Here is a 19286-nt window from a genome sequence, read left to right on the forward strand (position 1 = left end):
CGGAGAGATAGTATATTAAACATGGGATTATTCTTATATTTAATTTATTTTTCTAATTTAGTTATGTTTCTTAAATTATCTCTTTAACCCCTTTTAATTTGCTTATGACTCACATGTGTTAAAACAAAATCTAATTTGAAATTTAAATTTGCAAAGATTTTAGTAATTAAGAATTATCAGGGAGAGTTTCTCTGGATTTTTTTTATAATTATTTTGAAATAACAATGTCGTATATTTGAAAGTAATTTTTGTGGTTTGTTCTTCTAAGTAAAACTGTTTTTGTTAATTATAGTTAATGGGTTTAATTGCCGTACAGGTATTGTGTACTTTCTGCTTTTAAGTCCTCATATTTGATCGAGTTAGATCGTTTTAATCCACTCCACTGTAATATTTTTAGGAACAATTAAGTCCTTGCAATTTACATTTATCTATCTACACCGCAGACTAGAATGACCCAATTTAACTAAATATGAGGACTTAATTATATCTAAAAATATTACAAGGACTAAAAGGTCAAAAAATACATAATTACAAGGATTTGTATAGCAATTAAACCTAGTTAATGAGATGAGTAAGATTCATTATAAGAGTTTTGTTTTTGATAATTCTAGTTTATGTTGGATTTAGTTTGTTAATTTTTTTAAGTATATATATTTTTTATATTTTAAGAGATAATTGCTTATAAAAATAAATTAATATGCTAAATCCATATTTATCTACATAAATTTATTTGATTTATAGATCTTTTGGCAAAATAAAACTTTTAAGAATATCCAAAGTGGGTTAAATTTCTTTTTTCTTTTATTTATGAAGTGGTTCAGTGATTTAGTGTAATAAGTAATAACTCATTTATAGGTAATTTTTATAAAGTGTGTGTATATATATATATATCATATATGAATGTCCCTAAATATAAATTTTACTAACTTCTATCGGTCCTCCTCCCACCTTTGTCATTCTCTCTAAATTCTAACCCATCCGCAGCTATATATTTTTTTTTTTTATGTGGTAGTCCGTAAACATCCGTACATAGTGTTTAGTACATACATCCGCACATAATGTTTAGTAGATATGCGTATATATAAAGTTTTCATATATGATTTTGGTTAGTGTAATATCTATGCTTTGTTTGGATTGATTTATCAAAAAAGTGTTTTTTTTAGTTTAATAGAAGTGTTTCTGAAAAAAAGTGCTTCTCCATAGTAAGTTAAGCACTTTTTGTATTTTCTGTTTGGATTAGCTTTTATGCAAGGTTGTCAGACCCGGCCCGGGTAATAACCCGGCTAAGCCCGAGGGGTCAATAGATTCGACCGGGTCGAACCGGGGTTGAATCGGGGTCAATAATTAAATATAAAAATATTATAATAATTAATAATGAGCAAATATAATATTAAACCCATAATTATAATATAAAAACCTACTCAAATTTGATGTTTAAATTGATAAATGACTTTATATACAGTAGAGTTTTCTAATTATGTCATTTATTTATATATTTTTAAAATATTTATAAATTTAATATATTAATATATAATTATCAAACTTCTCTCGGTGTTATTTATTTATATATTTATTTATTTGTTTATTGGTTGATTTTATTAAAATAGATAAGAAATTTAATTCACTCATTCTTATAGTTTTTATTTTGTTTTAAATTTTCTTATATTTTTTATTTAATTAGAATACTTTAATTTTATATTTTTATAATAAAATTACACTCTTGTTTTATTTTCTTAATAAATTAAATTTTTAGAAAGTATTTACATAACACATTAATAGATTTTATTTTTAAATGTTAATTTTTGTTGGTATGTTTATGATATATATATATATATATATATATATTGTAATTCTATTTATTGTCTAATGAGAAAATAATAATAAATTATTAAATATTGTAAAAAAAATTAAACATTGTTACCCGATTGACCCGGCCGGGTCAATCGATTCCCGGTTGAACCACCCGATTCACCGGGTTAACACCGGGTTTTTTAATACCCGGTTCAATAGGGTATATCCGGGCCAGCCACATGGCAGGTTCCCTGTTTTTCCTGTTGAACTGACCGGGCCAGTCCGGGTCTAACAACCTTACTTTTTATGAGCAGGTTCGTAAAAATAGTTTAAAAATGCTTTTTTTCATGTTCGGTCATGACTACTTTTGAAAAAAACTGCTTTTCGCTTTTTACAAACTGCTTTTTTAAAAAAGCCAAAATAAACAACATTTTTGGAACTCAGAAGTGCTTAACTTATAAAAAAGCACTTCTGGGTTTTCCAAAAGTCAATCCAAACAAGGCCCTAATATGAGCTAACTTCGATTTGAGTTTCTCAAAACCTTTCATTTGAATTGGACCATTAAAAAAATTATCTTTAAAAATGAGGTTATATCTAAAAATACCAATAAATTTCTTGTATAATAATGTAAAAAAACTCAAATTATACGATTATATTTGCACTAATTATTTATCTATTTTTAATTTTTTTTTATTTTTTTATATAGTTTTAAGGGTTGAAATGAATAGCTTTTCAGAACAAATTACATTAGATTTTGGCAGTTTTATTATATATTTTTTAATTCTAATTACTTAACCCATTTTTTTATTTATTAGTTTTTACATGAGATTTTTCATAATTTGTTTTTAGTGTCCGCCTCTCAACGGTGGCCAACCGCTCTTGTTAACTTCTAATATCAGTTATTATAAACATATCATTTTACTATTTTAGGATGGAAAATAATAATAATTAGAACAAATAAGATATCACCAAATCAGATATGAACAAAAATGTCATAGTTTGGACCACATATTCCTTTAACACAAGGGAGAATTTTTTTTAAAAAAAAATTGCAATGCATAATAATAATTTTTTTTTTTTGAGGTAACATAATAATAATAAATAAAATTATATAAAATTATATATATATATATATGATAAATACAACAAACGCAATACCATTAGGAGCTTGAGCATAGGCAGAGAATTGATCGTCTGATCTGTACTCCTTTACCAAGTGACACGGTTTTTGATCTGCAAATCCATGCCTATAATTAAAGAGTAATTATCACCATTGTGCCAAGTGACATTTAAGTTTTATATACTAACTTTTTATAGTGGGGCCAATGTAGGTAGGATATGAACCTTTAGTTAAATAAATAATATTTTTCAAGTTAATATGATTATGTATATACTTATAAACAAATAACTTTTTTTTATTGTAATTCTTTTTAGGAAAGATCATCTAAGTCCCTACCAAATTTCAACAAGACTTTTAGGTCTCTTTAAATTTTCCATACTCATTTAATCCTTAAGCTTTTCAAAACAACTTGATCATCCCCTTTTGTTTTTTATCCCAATTCCGCCGAAAACATTTTTTTTTTTCAAAGTACCATACTGTCATATGCATAATGTACAAGAGCTTATGGGTCATTTCCCTTTTTTTTTAAAAAAAAATAAAAATATGAAATATAATATTAATGAATTGCTTAACTTAAATACATATGAATAAGAACATCTATGCATGATTTAAACAAACTTTTCTTCACACATCAAGTGTGAGGATCCTATGTATGTCACAAAGTGTAGTCCTCTTGCTTTTAACAAAAATTTCCCCCAATTCCTCCCATTATCTATGTGTACCATAAACCTTTTTCAATAAAACTTTTCCTCATCTTCTTGGTGCTGTATAATGTGTTAAAAATTCAATTTAAAAATTTAAACTAATAATGTTGCATGATATTTATTTAATTATTCAATATAAAACTATTATCTTTAATAATACCAATAGAAATAAAGAGAAAAAGTTAGCCGTTTTTAAATAAATTTCAAAAGAAATTACATCTATGTAACTTTAGACCATCTCCAACCTTACACCCAAATCCCACCCCAAATTTGGGATCACACTATTGCAACCCCAAATTTGGAGTCCCACATTATTTTTTATTTTTTAATTATATTTTTATATTTTTATTGTTTTTATTATTATAATGAAATATATAAAATTATTATTTCATTAATATAATTATAAGTATTTATTTATAATATTAATTTGTGTGTAATTAATTAATAATCAATAATAATTATTATTTAATTAATAACTAAAATTGATAATTATTAATATATAATAAATTAAATAATAAATTAAACAATATAGTTGTACAATATTCAAATTTTAAGTTATATTTTTAATAAATTATTTATAAATTGTAATTAATGTTTAGTTAATTTATTGTTAAAATGATTAATTTCAAATATCTTCATTAAATAATAATAAAATAATATATGAAAAAAATATCATAAGAATATTCTTTTTTGGGATAAAATTTGAGATTTGTGGTTGAAGTAAAATTTCCTGTAGTAAGACCAAATTTGGGATTTGGGATAGAAATTTGGGATTGTGGGTTGAGATGGTCTTATAGATATCTTAATTTTTTTTATCAAAATATACATGACAAATTTTAATTTTTAAAATTATTATTTTATTTTTTCATCAATTTTTTCCATGTGAGATCATTAATGAGCTCAATGAATCAACACAATGTTACCAGTCTAGAGGTGGGCACGGGCCGTCCGGCAACCCGGCCCGGCCCGTGCCCGGCCCGCCGGGTCACTGAACCGGCGGGCCGGTTCATTGACCCGTAACCGGCCCGTATTCTAGACGGGCCGATTACGGGTTGGGCTTCTGTCAACCCGTGGCCCGCCGGTCCAACCCGCCGGGCCAAGCCCATGTAAGAACCGGCGGGCCAACCCGCCGGCCAAGCCCATGTAAGAAATAAGCACTGTGCAACATGGTTTATTATTATTATTTAGTAAATGCATGTTGGTCATGGGATTTGAACCCATGACCTTAAACTTGGACAACAAAAACAAACCACTTGAGCTACTCTTTATTTTTGACATCAATTAGAAAATTATATATAGATAGATGTAGGATATGGATCAAAATATTTTACATATATATTTAATTTATAAAAAATTAAGAGACCATATAATAAATTAAAAAACTATATAAATCAATATGAAAATATCAAAGTATCAAAAAATAAATTTTTATAAATATTTTTCTTTAAAAAAATAATTATTTTTGTTAATCGTCTTTTGACTCATAAGCACTAATTCCTACACACTGCACACTCTTAAATTCTCTTAAATAGAGCACTCTTTATTTGTCACATATATATTAGATTATTTTGTTTCAATTTATAAAATAAAAAAATTAAATTACAAAAAAATTATTTTTTTAAATTATGTATATTAATTTATAAAAAAATATATTAGTAAAAAAAGGAATATCTTTGAATAATAGTTAACACCATATTATTTTTGATTAAGTAACTTTTTTTCAATGACAACATGAGGGAGCACAATAATAATCCCTATAGTTAAAAACCAAATTGAAATCTAGAGGCAACCTAAACTATAATAAATAAGTAAGTTGATGATAACTTTAATTTAAAATAAGAATACTACTTGATATGTAATTTTTTTGTTGAACTTAAAAAGGTGTGCTAATAATTTAATTTGATAGATAAACAAATAAAAATGTAACTTATTTTATCCTTTTTGAAATTATTTTGATATTTCTTAAAAAAAATTTAGTTATTATAAATTATTTTAATTTTTTTGTTGCTTGGAATTAAATTTTTTAAAAAAAATTTGTAAATTCTTTATATTTATTTATTGTGTTTATATTTAAACATGAAAGATGTGTAGATCAATTGGGTAATGTGATAATTCCTATGGTGATGGTCTGAATCTCATCTTTGGCATTATTTTTTAAAGTTTATTCATTTCATTTGTAAATAAAATATTATAATTTAGTAATAAAATATTATTTAATATAATAAAAATGATAAAAACCCGCCGGGTCAAACGGGCCTGGCCCGGACCCGGCGTTACTGTCATAAAACGGGCCGGGTCCGGTTCATTCTTTGAGTGAACCGGACCCGCGGTTCGCTGGTCAATCCGGCCCGGCGGGCCTTTACTGTAGCACGGGCCGGTTCCGGGTCCGATTTTCACCGAACCGGACCCGGCGGGCCCGGTTAACCGGCCCGTGCCCACCTCTAGTTACCACTCATGTGATTGAGCTTATCGAAGCTCAACCGACCCGCATGTGAGCTCATATACATCCACTCACGTAAAACATATTTTGATTTCGACCAATGCTAGTCTAATAGACAACATTTTTAGCGGACCAATATCATTGGACCAAAAGTTTTATAGCACAACTTAGCAAGTTGGCCGATTTGTAAAAAAAATGATGATTAAAAAAAATGATAATTATAAAAAAATAATATATATATATATCTTTTGGAAATATTGGAACTCTTAAATGAATATAAACACTTTTAAAAAAAAATGCCAGAAGCGTGAGTACGTTGCTTTTATATCAAGCATGGAGAGGAAAAGAGACATGATATCATTCACTGCCACAGGTTTGAATGAAAGAACCAAACAAAGAAAAGAAATGGCTACAAACTCATCCTTCATGTTTAAATGGCTGATTTGTTGTGCATTAGTGATCAATGTTGGTCTAATTAGTGCAAGAGAAGATGATGAATCAAGAGAAGGGAACATCACTTCCATGTCCTCTCCATCCCAATCCCCAACCCTTCCTGATGCCCCTTACATTTGTGAATTAAGAGTTAAAATTTTCGGCTATAAGTGCGAAGAACACGAGGTGCATTTTCCAATTTTACCCTTTCCGAGGATTTGTAAATAATATTTTGCATTGATATTCAAGTATTGTCTAGAAGGCGAATTAATTCCTGAGTTTTTTTTTCGATTTTCTTAAGTTGTTTTATCTAGTTTTATATTCTACTTCAAGTATAGTATTCAATAAAAAAAAACTTATTCATATATTCAATATGCTATAAGTAGCCGTTTCTGCAATAGCATAGTTGGTATTTTATTTTCTTTTTAAAGTCAAAAGTCGAGCGTTCAAATCTGTAGTATGTTCATATTTATAAAAAAAAAATTATGAATGACAAATAAAAACGTTTATTTGATTGTTATGTATATCTTTACAATAAGGAATAATAATAAAATTTCTTGCTTGCGCCATAATGTTCATGTTTTGCTAAGAATTCGAATTGTTTTTATTCGGTTGTATTTTTAGCATATATCTTTTTTAACAAAAATAGTAAGAATGAATAATTTCATAGGTGACAACCAAAGATGGTTACATTCTAAGCATTCAGAGAATCCCACAAGGCCTTTCAAGTTCAAAAATTGAAGGGGAAAAGAGGGAACCAGTTTTGTTAATACATGGACTTTTAATGGTAATCATTGAAAATTATCACAATCAGACAATGTTAATCTCATGTTTTTTCAAGCTTGTCACTGTGTTTCACTTTCATTAGGATGGAGTCATTTGGTTGATTAATCATCCAAATGAATCCTTAGGATTCATACTTGCAGATAAAGGATATGATGTATGGATTGCCAACACCCGCGGAACTTGGTCAAGTCGACGCCACACCTTTTTGTCGGCTTCTCATCGGGTTTTTAATTATTCTAGTTTTTTCTGCAAATAATGAGCTCAATTTTGTATTCTTTTCTGTTTTTCTTTTCTGCAATTCATTTCGATGACATTGTGTTTTTGTAGGACTATTGGGAATGGTCATGGGATGAACTTGTTTCCTTTGATCTCCCGGCGATTTTCAATTATATATACACAAATACTACTCAGCAGAAATTTCACTATGTCGGACATTCTCTGGTCATAATTTTCTTCATGTTCAGTTAATAGTCTTAATTTTTTTCGTATCGATTAATTAAACAATATCTAATCTTTCAGGGATCATTGATTGCCTTTGCATTGTTTAGTCAAAACAATTTACCAGCAAAAATGGTAAGATCCGCAGTCATGTTATGCCCAATTGCTTATATGAATCTCGAGAGATCGATACTTGTTCAATTCGCAGCCGCAACATTCACAGCTGAAGTACATTCTTCTCTTTGATTTGATTTGTCATATCTCGCCTTTAATTCATTTAAAAAACAATGTTAATCTTGCAATCTTTTATGTTTTGCAGACACATTACTGGTTAGGCCTCAAAGAGTTTATTCCAACTGGGTGAGTATTATCTTGCTTAAAATTCATCAATCTACACAAAACTCGACACGGTAAAATATATTTCAAACAACCGAACATTACAGGAAAAATGTGCTGAAGTTTCTCAAGAAGATTTGCAACGAACCCGGAGTCGATTGCTCTAATCTTCTAACTGCTTTAACCGGGAAAAACTGCTGCCTCAATATTTCTTCGATCCATGTTTTCACGAAATTCGAGCCTCAATCGACTTCTACAAAACTCATGATCCATTTATCACAAAGTAAATTTCTTACTTTGTCATCCATCTAACATGGTATCAGAGCTAATATTATCTTCTTCAATTTTTGTTTATTGTTTATGATGGTAAGTGATACGAAGAGGGACGGTTGCAAAATACGATTACAATGACGTGAAGAAGAACAGGGATCACTATGGACAACCAACTCCTCCGGCGTATAATTTATCGGCTATTCCTTTAGATTTACCTTTGTTTCTCGTCTACGGAGGCATGGATTGGCTAGCGGATGTTGGTGACCTTGATGAGCTCTTGTTTGAACTTAGATTTCACAAAAGTGACAAGTTGAAACTTCATTTTCAACCTGATTATTCACATGTTGATTTCATCATGGGTTTCAATGCAAAAGAAGAGATCTATGACCATGTACTTGAATTCATGAGTCTTCAATGATTGATTTCTTGTAAGTGAATATGAATTTCTTTGGTAAGTAAGAGCATAAGGTTGGTTTGTGTAGGTTCAATTGAAATATGTGAAAGTTTTATGCTAAGTTTTGGTTCGTCATTTTTGCGTCTCTTGTTCTATCTTGTGTTTGAAATGCACATTTGTGCAATTTCCTTAAGTTTATTTTTATATATATATATATATATATTTATCTTTCTAAAGCACAGGAATTTTAAAGGCAGGGGATTCTATAACAACAATCAAAAGTAATTAACTTTTTATGCACCTATACTAGTGATGATGGGAGTTCTTCTCCAACTAAAAACCTAATTAAAGATTTCTGACAAAATGGATTGATAAAGACGCCATACGGTGAATGATTCTTTTTAATGGTTATTTTTTGAAAATTTTGTCATATTTTTATTATTTTTTTATTGTAGAGTTATCTAATCATTTTTTGTGGTTCTATGTGTATTTGGTTTTTGTGCATTACATTGTTCTTATTCGGTTTTCTTATATTACATTATGTTTATTGAACATGTACTCCAACTCTTTATGTATTTATATTATATGTCTATGTTTCTGTACATGTGCATCTAATTTGCATGTCCAAGTTCATGTATTTATTGTTTTTTTTCTCTTTAATTAATTTTCAATGATTTATCCACTAGATCTAATGCTTTTTTTTTTCTTCATATAATTATAGTAATAAAAAATCCCAAGTTTTATTAGTTTTTTTAATATATATTTCATAGTGTTTTCCATCACTTTAAATTTATATTTTCAACTCATGCAGAATTTTTTTTTTGGAGCCTTGTGAATCTCAAACCATATTATTATTTTTAATTATTTATGTATTGATCATGAATTGGTGGTCATGTTCTCTTCGGGGAATTAGTAATTTTTTATTGTTAATATTTAATATTTATTTTTAACTTATATATATTTTGATAAATAATAAATAAACACTTTTTATTTGAGAAAAATCAGAAATATGTACAGATGTGATACACATGCCAATAAATTGAGGAGTCATTGTTGGTGATATATATTAACAATTATATTTATAAAATAAATTAAATTTATAATCTATAAATATATATAGATAAAAGCTAGAATTCGAGCAAACAAAGGGTTGATCCCTTTTAATTAAATTTATTAAAATAAACGGGTCGGATCTTAACCCGAATAGAGACAAACCCGTTAACACAAAACCACCCTCACTATAAATCTCAAAACCCTAGTGCATAAAATGTATACAATATTTTAATAAAACCTGGAAATATTCTAAAAAAAAAGGGTTATTATCTTTTAATTAAATTTATTAAAATAAACGGGTCGGATCTTTTGGATCCTAACCCGAATAGAAACAAACCCGTTAATACTCAACCCATTCACTATAAAGCTCAAAACCCTAGCTTTCTTTTTCCTTCTCTTCTCTCCTGCCGCGCTTCATCGATCCATAGCTCTCGCAGGAGCAGCCGCCATGCCTTCTCTTCCCCTCCTCTCTGACGCTGAGGAAGCCAAGGTTTTGCAGCTTAAGAAGCCCAAGAAGGTCGATTCCATGGCTGTCGACCTCCCCTTCGCCGCCTCTGCTGATGATGAGAAGAAGAGCGAGAAAAAGAAGAAGAAGAAGAAGCATAAGGAGATCGAATCTGATGAGCTGGAGATTGACGATATTGAGAAGAAGGTGATGAAGAAGAAGAGGAAGGCGAGTGATGAGGAGACGAGCGACACCAGTTTCGATGCTGGAGTGCCCGTCGTTGAGGATTCGAAGAAGAAAAAGAAGAAACTGAAGGTTGTGGAGGGTGATGATGGTGAGGTGAGTGGGAGTGGGGAAGAGGATAGCGGGAAGAACCCAAACGCTGTGTCGAATTTCAGAATTTCTGAGCCGTTGAGGGAGAAATTGAAATCTAAGGGCATTGGATCGCTGTTCCCGATCCAGGCTATGACCTTTGATGTTATCCTTGATGGGTCTGATTTGGTTGGTAGGGCACGAACGGGACAGGTAAAAACGATTTCCCCTTCTTTCTTTTCATGGTTGTATTGTTTTCAGTAAATATAATGGCACAGTCTGAATTTGAGCAGTTAAAGAAGGAAAAATCAGAGTAAAGTTCCAAACTTTGAGCTTCATTACTTGGGATTTTTTTCCCTTTGATTTTTCCAATGATTGCTTCAACCTGTGTTGTTTCTCGTGACATGTTTTCTTAAAAAAAAAAGAAAAAAAAGGTGACCAATTGCATGAACTCCTTGCAGTCTTGTTTCATGATATTTATGTTATTATAATTTATAGACACTCTTTCAAGTGATCCCGACGTTGGCCAATAGTTGGTTTGCTTAGGTGCATAGGTGATATATTGTCTGTTGAGTTCCTTTTAATGTTTAGACTGCTTATCCATTTTGATAGCCAGATCTGAATGCTGTAAATTAGCAGTGGTGGTAACTCTTTTTGTTAATAATACAATTTCTACTTGCATTATTGTCTTTTTGGGTAAGGACAATTTGTGATCTGGTGCTTTTATGAATATATAAAATCAAACCATAATTTCTTAAGTCATAGTTGCTTCCTCAGGTTAAGGAAATTGGTATAAGTTTTGTCACTTCCTCATAATCCAATTTTATTTCGGGCAGGGTAAAACCTTGGCTTTTGTGTTGCCTATTCTGGAGTCTTTAATAAATGGAAAACACAAAGCAACAAGGAAGACTGGTTATGGAAGGCCTCCAAGTGTTCTTGTACTGCTACCAACAAGGGAACTCGCAAAGCAGGTGGGATGAATACTAGAGTTTCCAACTTTACAATTATTTATTTATTTATTTATTAACACTTGGAGATGATCTTTTAGGTATCTTCAGACTTTGAAGTTTATGGTGGTGCTGTTGGCTTATCTGCATGTTGTGTATATGGAGGTGATCCTTTTCGAGGCCAAGAATTTGCCCTGAAAAAAGGGGTTGACATTGTAGTTGGGACGCCTGGACGAGTCAAGGTAATTTTTTGGTCTTGGATAAGTTACATTGTCTTCTTTGTAGTGGTTGCCATCTTAATTGTTTCATGACCCCTTTGTGTAGGATCACATCGAGCGAGGAACCATTGACCTGAAATCATTAAAGTTTCGTGTCCTTGATGAAGCTGATGAAATGCTGAATATGGGATTTGTTGATGATGTTGAACTTATTCTTGGTGAGTTTTCTCTTCAAACTTTATTGTGTCAGTTATAAACTAAATTATATAATGCCTCTTTTTGATTGCCAGCAAGATGAAATTTCAGTGTCATTGATTAACAAACATGTGTAACTTGAGGCATGCATTTTGTGCGATTGTTTTTTTAAAAGCCAGTTTGATCTTAATAAGCACATCTTTGATCAGCAAGATTAAGCTAGTAAAGTATGTGTAAATTCTTTTTCGGTAAAAAAAATCGCATCTGTTTTGGCAGACGTCAAACACAGCTGCAACCATTGTGCTAGTGTCAGATGTTCATGTTAGCTTACACTTGTAACCATGATCCATCTTATATAACCTGCTCTTAGATTTCCTGCTTCATTATGTGTAATGCTTGGAGTAGATTTGACAGAGAAAATATAATTTGACCCTGGGTATATAACTCATTTTTCAAAGAAATAGCTGTGAAGTCCAACTAGTGTAAGGGGATGCTGGTGCATTTTTAAGTAATGATTTTAAGTAAAAGGCTTGCTTTGAATTTTTAGATTCCTTATCTTTGACTTATTATGTGCAGGGAAAGTCGAGGACGTAAACAAAGTGCAAACACTTCTCTTTAGTGCCACCCTCCCTGATTGGGTTAAGAAGGTCTGCTTCAGAGTCTCTGAAAGTTGTAGATTTTTTGTTCATTGTGTTTATGGGAATCCTCTTGTATGGATTATCTAGATTTTTTTTTCTTATATTTCCATGTCAGATATCTGCAAGGTTTCTGAAACCTGATAAGAAGACTGCTGATCTTGTGGGAAATGAGAAACTGAAGGCTAGTGCCAATGTTCGACATCTTGTTCTTCCTTGTTCTCGTGCTGCAAGGCCACAACTCATTCCAGATATAGTTCGTTGTTACAGCCAGTATGTAGCTTTTGTTGAGACATCTTTTTTCTTATTATTCTTTACAGTTTTGGATTGATTTTTCTTTGTGCATTTCTTTTCTAGTGGGGGCCGCACCATTATATTCACTGAGACGAAGGAATCTGCATCTGAACTTGCTGGCTTGTTACCTGGAGCAAGGGCTTTGCATGGAGATATTATGCAGGCTCAACGTGAGGTAAGCAAACTGTCATTATATAAAATTGTGCTACTTTTATTGAGTATGTGTATATTTAAAAACTGGGTTCTTTTCTAAACTCTATCATGTTGCTCCTTATTTCCACCACACTCACCCTTTTTTTATTTTTTATTTTTTATGTTTTTTTATCATTTCCCCTGATATTTAGGAGCTGATTCTTTGCAGGTCATACTTGCTGGATTCCGATCTGGTCGATTTTTGCTTCTTGTGGCCACAAATGTAGCAGCACGAGGTTTGGACATTAATGATGTTCAATTAATTATCCAAGTATGAATTCTTTTGTTAGTCTGTGATTGTAATATTTGACGCTGTGTTTGTTCTTGCCAAACATTGGTGGTTTGAATTTACCCTTGTCTCTTTGCATTTGTTAGTGTGAGCCACCACGTGATGTTGAAGCTTATATTCATCGTTCGGGTCGCACTGGCAGGGCGGGTATGTACAAATAATTATTTTGTTGGTCTATCCTTTGACCAAGTGAGGTTTGATGAGTAATTAATAATGAATCCATATTCAGGCAATAGTGGAGTTGCTATCCTACTCTATGAACCAAAATTTAAGCACTGCATAACCAGAATAGAGAGAGAATCTGGTGTGAAGTTCGAGCATATTTCTGCACCCCAGCCTGCTGACATTGCTGAATCTGCTGGTTTTGAAGCTGCTGAAGCTATCACAACTGTCTCTGACAGGTACATTCACATTTCTCTTTCCTCAAATGCTCATAGTAAATTGCTTATTCTTTTAATGCCTTTACTTCATTATTAATGCAGTGTGATTCCTGTGTTCCGGTCCCAAGCAGAACAACTCTTAAATTCCTCTGGTTTGCCAGTGGTTGATCTTCTTGCAAAAGCACTTGCCAAGGCTGCTGTAAGACTTCTTATTACTCTCTGTGAAGTCACATTGAAGTATATCTTGCCAGCATCTCTGAGCTCTCTTTGTTTCACAGGGGTACACTGATATAAAGAAGAGGTCATTGCTATCTTCTTTGGAAAATTACGTGACTCTCCTTCTTCAAGCTGGAAAACCAATATACTCGCCATCGTAAGCACTCACAAATGCATGATCCCTCGGTTTTGAACTTGTTCCAATTATCACACTACTGGATTTGTCCCCAAATGTTAATGTTAAGCAAATGTTTATTTTCTCAGATTTGCTTTTAGTGCTCTGCGGAGATTCTTACCTGATGAAAAGATCGAAGGTGTTAAGGGTCTTGCTCTCACTGCTGATGGCATGGGGGCAGTATTTGATGTGCCTGCGGATGAGGTCTCCAACTTCATTGAAGGTAGTGTATTTGTTGAGTCATGTTACTAAATTGCTTATTATTTCATTAGCGTTCCCCTAATAATTCGTACATGCAGGCCAAGAAAATGCCAGTATGGTGACTATAGAGGTTTTGGAGAAGCTACCGGCCTTGCAAGAAAATGAACATTCTCGAGGCAATGGTGGAGGGCGAGGAAGGTTCGGAGGCGGAGGTGGTGGCCGGAGATTTTCTGGAGGCAGAGGTGGTGGAGGCGGAGGTGGTGGTCGGAGATTTTCTGGAGGCTCATCTGGTGGGGGACGCCGTGGTGGTGGTAATCGATTTAATAGGAGAAACTAATCTTCTATTTGATGATATTCTATGTTTTCAAAGTAACTTAAATTTACTGAGTTTGTCAAATGTGAGATTTTTGCAACCTTAGTAGAGAGAAATTATAGGTTGTATCATCCGGCAAAGGATCACTTAAACAAATACTCTGTTTCCTGAACCTTATTTTGTATTTTCTTTTATTAATTTGAATGAAGTTTTGGTTTTGATTGATAATATCTTTAATAAGAGAACAATTTTGGTTTGATGAGATTGTGCTTTTGGTTTCACAACTCTATACCACCATATTTATTTTAGCTATTTGGAATGGGTAATCAATGACCTTTAGAAAGGATGAATCTTTGGCTTTTAATTTCAAAATAGGTGGAATCTAGTTCTCAATTTTCTTTATGTTTTAAGAAATACATGTGCAATCCTTAAAATGTGAAAATAATTATAATTTTAATTTTTATTCAAATAATTGTTTTATTCTATACATCAAAAACATTTTTTTTTCTTTTTTTTCATTTTTGGTTTAAGAGAGCAACCATGCTTAAATCAAATTATTTTTTCATACCGGCCTTGACATGGACTCCTCAGTCCCTACTCCCTACAAGTTTATAATTATTTTTTATATATAGTCAGATGTGAAGTCCGTAGAAAAAAAACAATGGGTAGCAATGGGGGTAAATTTTTTATTAGGTCATTAAACTTTAGTTCATTTTTATTTTGATTATTGAACTTCAATTTGTATCAATTTTGTCACTCAATTTTAATTTGATTTCACCGGATAATAAATTAAGGATTTCAACCGCCAATTGATTACATAGTTGTCTAAAAGTCCAACTCAGTTTTCGCAATGACACATTATTAAGTTTATTGAAAGTGTCTATGCCATTGAAAAAAAAATCACATCATTTATTTTGGGTTGAAATTATTTGATTTACTATTCGATGAAATCAAATTAAAGTTGAGTGACTAAATTGATATAAATTGAATTTCAATGATTAAAGTAAAAATTAGCTAAAATTTAGTGACTTAGTAAAAAATTTTACCTTTTAGATTGAATTGGATTTAGAGAGAAAGAACATAAGAGCTTTTGGATAGTGATTTAATTGTCATGGGGACATATTTACAATTTGCAGACCTCTTAGATAATAAGGCCTTATATGTATATGTATATATATATATATATAGAGTTCATATGGATACTATACAATGGCTATTGCGCATGTAGATACTGTGAATATTTATTATGTAATACTATATAACACTATTTAGACTGTTTAAAACTGTTTATAAATAGATTATATCTATTTAATTAAAATCCAACGGCTGCGATTGATATATTTAAGATATTCATGGTTATATATTTATATATATTAACAAATTATTCATAAAATTAAAATAAATATATATATATTTCAAAAAGCACAAAATTTGCTCTACCCCAAAACCCCATGGCCGGAGTTCCAACCCCAACCGTCTTCCTAGAAGACCTTCTCCGCTCCTCCTCCTCGTCGTCGCCGTCGTCTCCATCCCCATCTCCGGCGCCACCATCTGCCCACTCGATCCTCCAAGCCTGGTCAGAGCTCCGCCACCCTTCCTCTTCCTCCACCCTCCTCTCTTCTCTCCTCACCCTCTCCTCCGTCCCCCGCCCTTCTCTCCATCTCTCCGATCCCCAAGCCAAGATCCTCCTTTCCCTTCTCTCCTCCTCCCCTTCCACCCCTCTCCTCCTCTCCCTCCTCTCCATCTGGCCTCGCAAATCCCTCCGCCCCTCCTCCTCTCTCCTCCTCTCCTCTCTCCCCCTTATCCCCTCCTCCCTTTCCCCTCAATCCCTCCTCTTCCTCGGCTCTCTCTCCCTCCATGCCTCCTCCCGCCCCGAAGCCCTCTCCCTCCTCTCCCGCCTCCTCGATTCCCCTGTTGCCGCTCCTCCCCCTGACCTCCTCCCCGACTTCCTCGCCGGCCTTGGTTATGCCCTATCTCGCTCTGATCCCAGTTTTTTCAAGAAAGGTTTCACCTTTCTCCTCTGACTTTGGAGTTTTTCCCCTGGTTCCAGCTTCAGCACTTCTCTCTCCAATGGCCTTATGGTTCTCAAACTCGTGGAGTGGCTTGTTGCTGGCTTCTTGAATTCTCGTTCTTTTGATATGGTTCAGATTCTCTGCAATGAGGTTTCGCCAGAGATGTGTGGAGAGAGGATGGAGAGTGGTGGTTTCCGGTTTGCTGTGGTGATGACTTGCGCTGGTGTTCTGAGGGCTTTTCGGATGGTTGGTTCAAGCAGCAAGCTTGGGATCAATCCTCAGATGAGGAGTTCAGTTGAAGGGTCTATTGCCCTTGTCGCTAAATCCCTGGTTACAGGTAGTAGTGATTCGGAGAAGCATCTCCTTCTGCAATGCTTAGCCATTGGTCTGACAAGATGCGGTCCGATCTCATTCAATGCCGATGTTTTTCGATGTCTATGCATTTCTTTGCTGGATGTGATCTTTCCTATAATGTATCTATGTAGAAGAGCGCTTGAGGTCCAAGATGGAAATTCAGAGGTGAAACAACACTTGGAGAGTATTCTTTTCAAAGAGGCTGGTGTTATAACTGGTGTTTTTTGCAACCAGTATGCATTGGCTGATGAGAAGAGTCGGGTTTTGATAGAGAGTGATATGTGGAGATACACGCAAGAGGTTTATTTGAATCTCCGCTTGGCCGTGTTTGTGCTTCGAGGAGTGAAGGATGAGCTACTTGGTGATTTGGAGAAGATTGCAGAGGCTGCATTTCTCATGGTTGTAGTGTTTGCAGCTGAGGTTACAAAACATAAGCTGAATGCTAAAGCTTCTTGTGAGACCCGGTCTGAGGTATCGGTTCATGTTCTTGTCTCATTTTCATGTGTCGAATACCTTAGGCGTGTTCGGCTATCAGAATATACAGATGCAATTCGGCAAGCCGTTCTGACTATTCAGGAGAATGCTTCCACTTGTGCATCCTTTATTGGTTCAATGCCGTCTTATGTTGAGCTAACAGAACAGCAAGGTGAATACTTTAACTGCACTATGCATGGTTGGTTTTGTATTCTGAAAATTTGTAATGCATAGGTCTGCCTCATTTGGAGGGGAAGAGATATGTATGGTGTAACGATGAGGTGCAAACTGCTCGCATTTTGTTTTACCTCAGAGTTATGCCAACTTGTATCGGCCTTGTACCTGGTTCTTTGTTTGCAAAAGTCGCAGCTCCCACTGTATTCCTGTATCCTTATGATAGTTACTACTTATATTGTGCTTGATTTGAATTTGGTTTGTTTGTAGATCTTTGTGATATCAGTAATTGTTCCTTAACTTGTTTTCCACAGTTATATGCAACATCCAAACGGAAAAGTAGCTCGAGCAGCACATTCTGTGTTTGTGGCTTTTATATCGTCTGGCCATGACTCTGAACAGGATGATCGATCAGCTCTAAAGGAACAGCTTACTTTCTATTACATCCAGAGAGCTTTGGAGGTTTCTTATCATGTTCTTGTTGATAAAATCTTTCCTTGTATCTCAGGATTTCATATTGTCGATATTTGAACTTAATGCAGGCATTTCCTGGGGTTACTCCCTTTGAAGGTTTGGCATCTGGAGTTGCAGCTTTAGTTCGGTATCTCCCTGCCGGAAGTCCAGCATTATTCTATTGTGTTCACAGCCTTGTTGAGAAAACTCATGATCTTTGCACAAAAGCAATGAGTCGGGATGCAAATATTTGGAAGAACTGGGAAAAGGACTCTGAACCATGTAAAAAGGTTGCCGAGTTGCTTCTGCGACTCATCTCTCTTGTAGATATACAGGTATTGTTACTCATCCCTTTTTACAGTAGTCCTTTTTATGCAAATTAACAGTTTTATCGACCTTATGCCTAGTGCATATAACTAGAGAACCTTTGGCAACTCAAATCAAATATAGATCTGTCTTTAATACTAGACAAAGCAAGCATGCTTTTCAAGAACAAGAAAAATGTCAGCAATTATTAGGAAACAAGTAGCAGAATAGTCTTGTTTGATTTTCTTGGATGTTTACTGGTTTAAATACAATACCAACTAGGTATGCTTCATTCTTATGAGGAAGTTCATCTTCATGGAAACTATAAACAAATTTCAAGTAATAACTCAATACTTAAGTTGCTGAACATCTGTCATAGAATAGGATATTAAGTATCTAGTGCTAGTTCAGGTGAATATGATGGTCTGTGTTTTCTTTGTCTACAGTTCACTGACATTTTAAGGATTTCGGTCCCTTTCTGGTTTTGGCTTCCATCATGATCTGTTATGACATGAACTAGATTGCTGGTGCCGAGGATGAACTTAAATATATATATATATATATTCAATTTTTACACGCAATCACTTGGCCAAAGACTGAATTGTTGGTTCTTATTCTTCATGCACCAGGTATTACCATATACTCTGAAGCAGCTAGCAGAGTTAATCACCGGGTTGCCGAAAGAAGGCCAGAATGTGCTACTTGGTCAACTGTATTCCCAAATTGCAGAATCTGATGATGTTGTGAGGAAACCGATTTTGGTGTCATGGTTGCAATCACTTTCTTATCTCTGCTCACAGAAAAAACCATTTGGTAGTTCTTCCTATGGTTCTTCGAGTACCAGTGACACTTTGAGCATGAATGCAACCATGTCGCGTCTCTGAGTATTTTTGTTCATTATAAGGTGAAGGAACATTTGAATGTATAAAATACA

The 19286-nt window shown here is 33.4% G+C and overlaps 3 protein-coding genes across 3 annotated transcripts; all 3 read left to right on the forward strand.

Moving 5' to 3' along the window:
- The first annotated feature begins 6429 nt into the window (after nucleotides 1–6429).
- On the forward strand, nucleotides 6430–8833 carry LOC120264076 (triacylglycerol lipase 2-like). Its single transcript, XM_039272011.1, has 8 exons — nucleotides 6430–6673; nucleotides 7158–7274; nucleotides 7356–7496; nucleotides 7601–7714; nucleotides 7793–7939; nucleotides 8031–8071; nucleotides 8155–8330; nucleotides 8419–8833. The coding sequence occupies exons 1-8, from the start codon at nucleotides 6461–6463 to the stop codon at nucleotides 8736–8738; spliced, it is 1269 nt and encodes a 422-aa protein (XP_039127945.1). The 5' UTR covers nucleotides 6430–6460; the 3' UTR covers nucleotides 8739–8833.
- A 1318-nt stretch (nucleotides 8834–10151) lies between these two features.
- LOC120260844 (DEAD-box ATP-dependent RNA helicase 7) lies at nucleotides 10152–14809 on the forward strand. Its single transcript, XM_039268422.1, has 14 exons — nucleotides 10152–10737; nucleotides 11361–11495; nucleotides 11573–11713; nucleotides 11796–11907; nucleotides 12461–12531; nucleotides 12638–12792; nucleotides 12877–12988; nucleotides 13175–13276; nucleotides 13381–13441; nucleotides 13524–13695; nucleotides 13777–13873; nucleotides 13953–14047; nucleotides 14155–14288; nucleotides 14365–14809. Exons 1-14 carry the CDS (start codon nucleotides 10216–10218, stop codon nucleotides 14601–14603), a joined length of 2148 nt encoding a protein of 715 aa, XP_039124356.1. The 5' UTR covers nucleotides 10152–10215; the 3' UTR covers nucleotides 14604–14809.
- Nucleotides 14810–16024: 1215 nt separating this feature from the next.
- Nucleotides 16025–19275, forward strand: LOC120267073. The gene is given in 5 exon segments (XM_039274797.1): nucleotides 16025–17591; nucleotides 17654–17804; nucleotides 17908–18055; nucleotides 18136–18381; nucleotides 18982–19275. Coding segments are annotated over 5 exon segments (2361 nt in total). The 5' UTR covers nucleotides 16025–16030; the 3' UTR covers nucleotides 19237–19275.
- The last annotated feature ends 11 nt before the right edge of the window (nucleotides 19276–19286 follow it).

Source organism: Dioscorea cayenensis, chromosome 1 (genome assembly GCF_009730915.1).
Source record: "Dioscorea cayenensis subsp. rotundata cultivar TDr96_F1 chromosome 1, TDr96_F1_v2_PseudoChromosome.rev07_lg8_w22 25.fasta, whole genome shotgun sequence".
Lineage (NCBI taxonomy): Eukaryota > Viridiplantae > Streptophyta > Magnoliopsida > Dioscoreales > Dioscoreaceae > Dioscorea > Dioscorea cayenensis.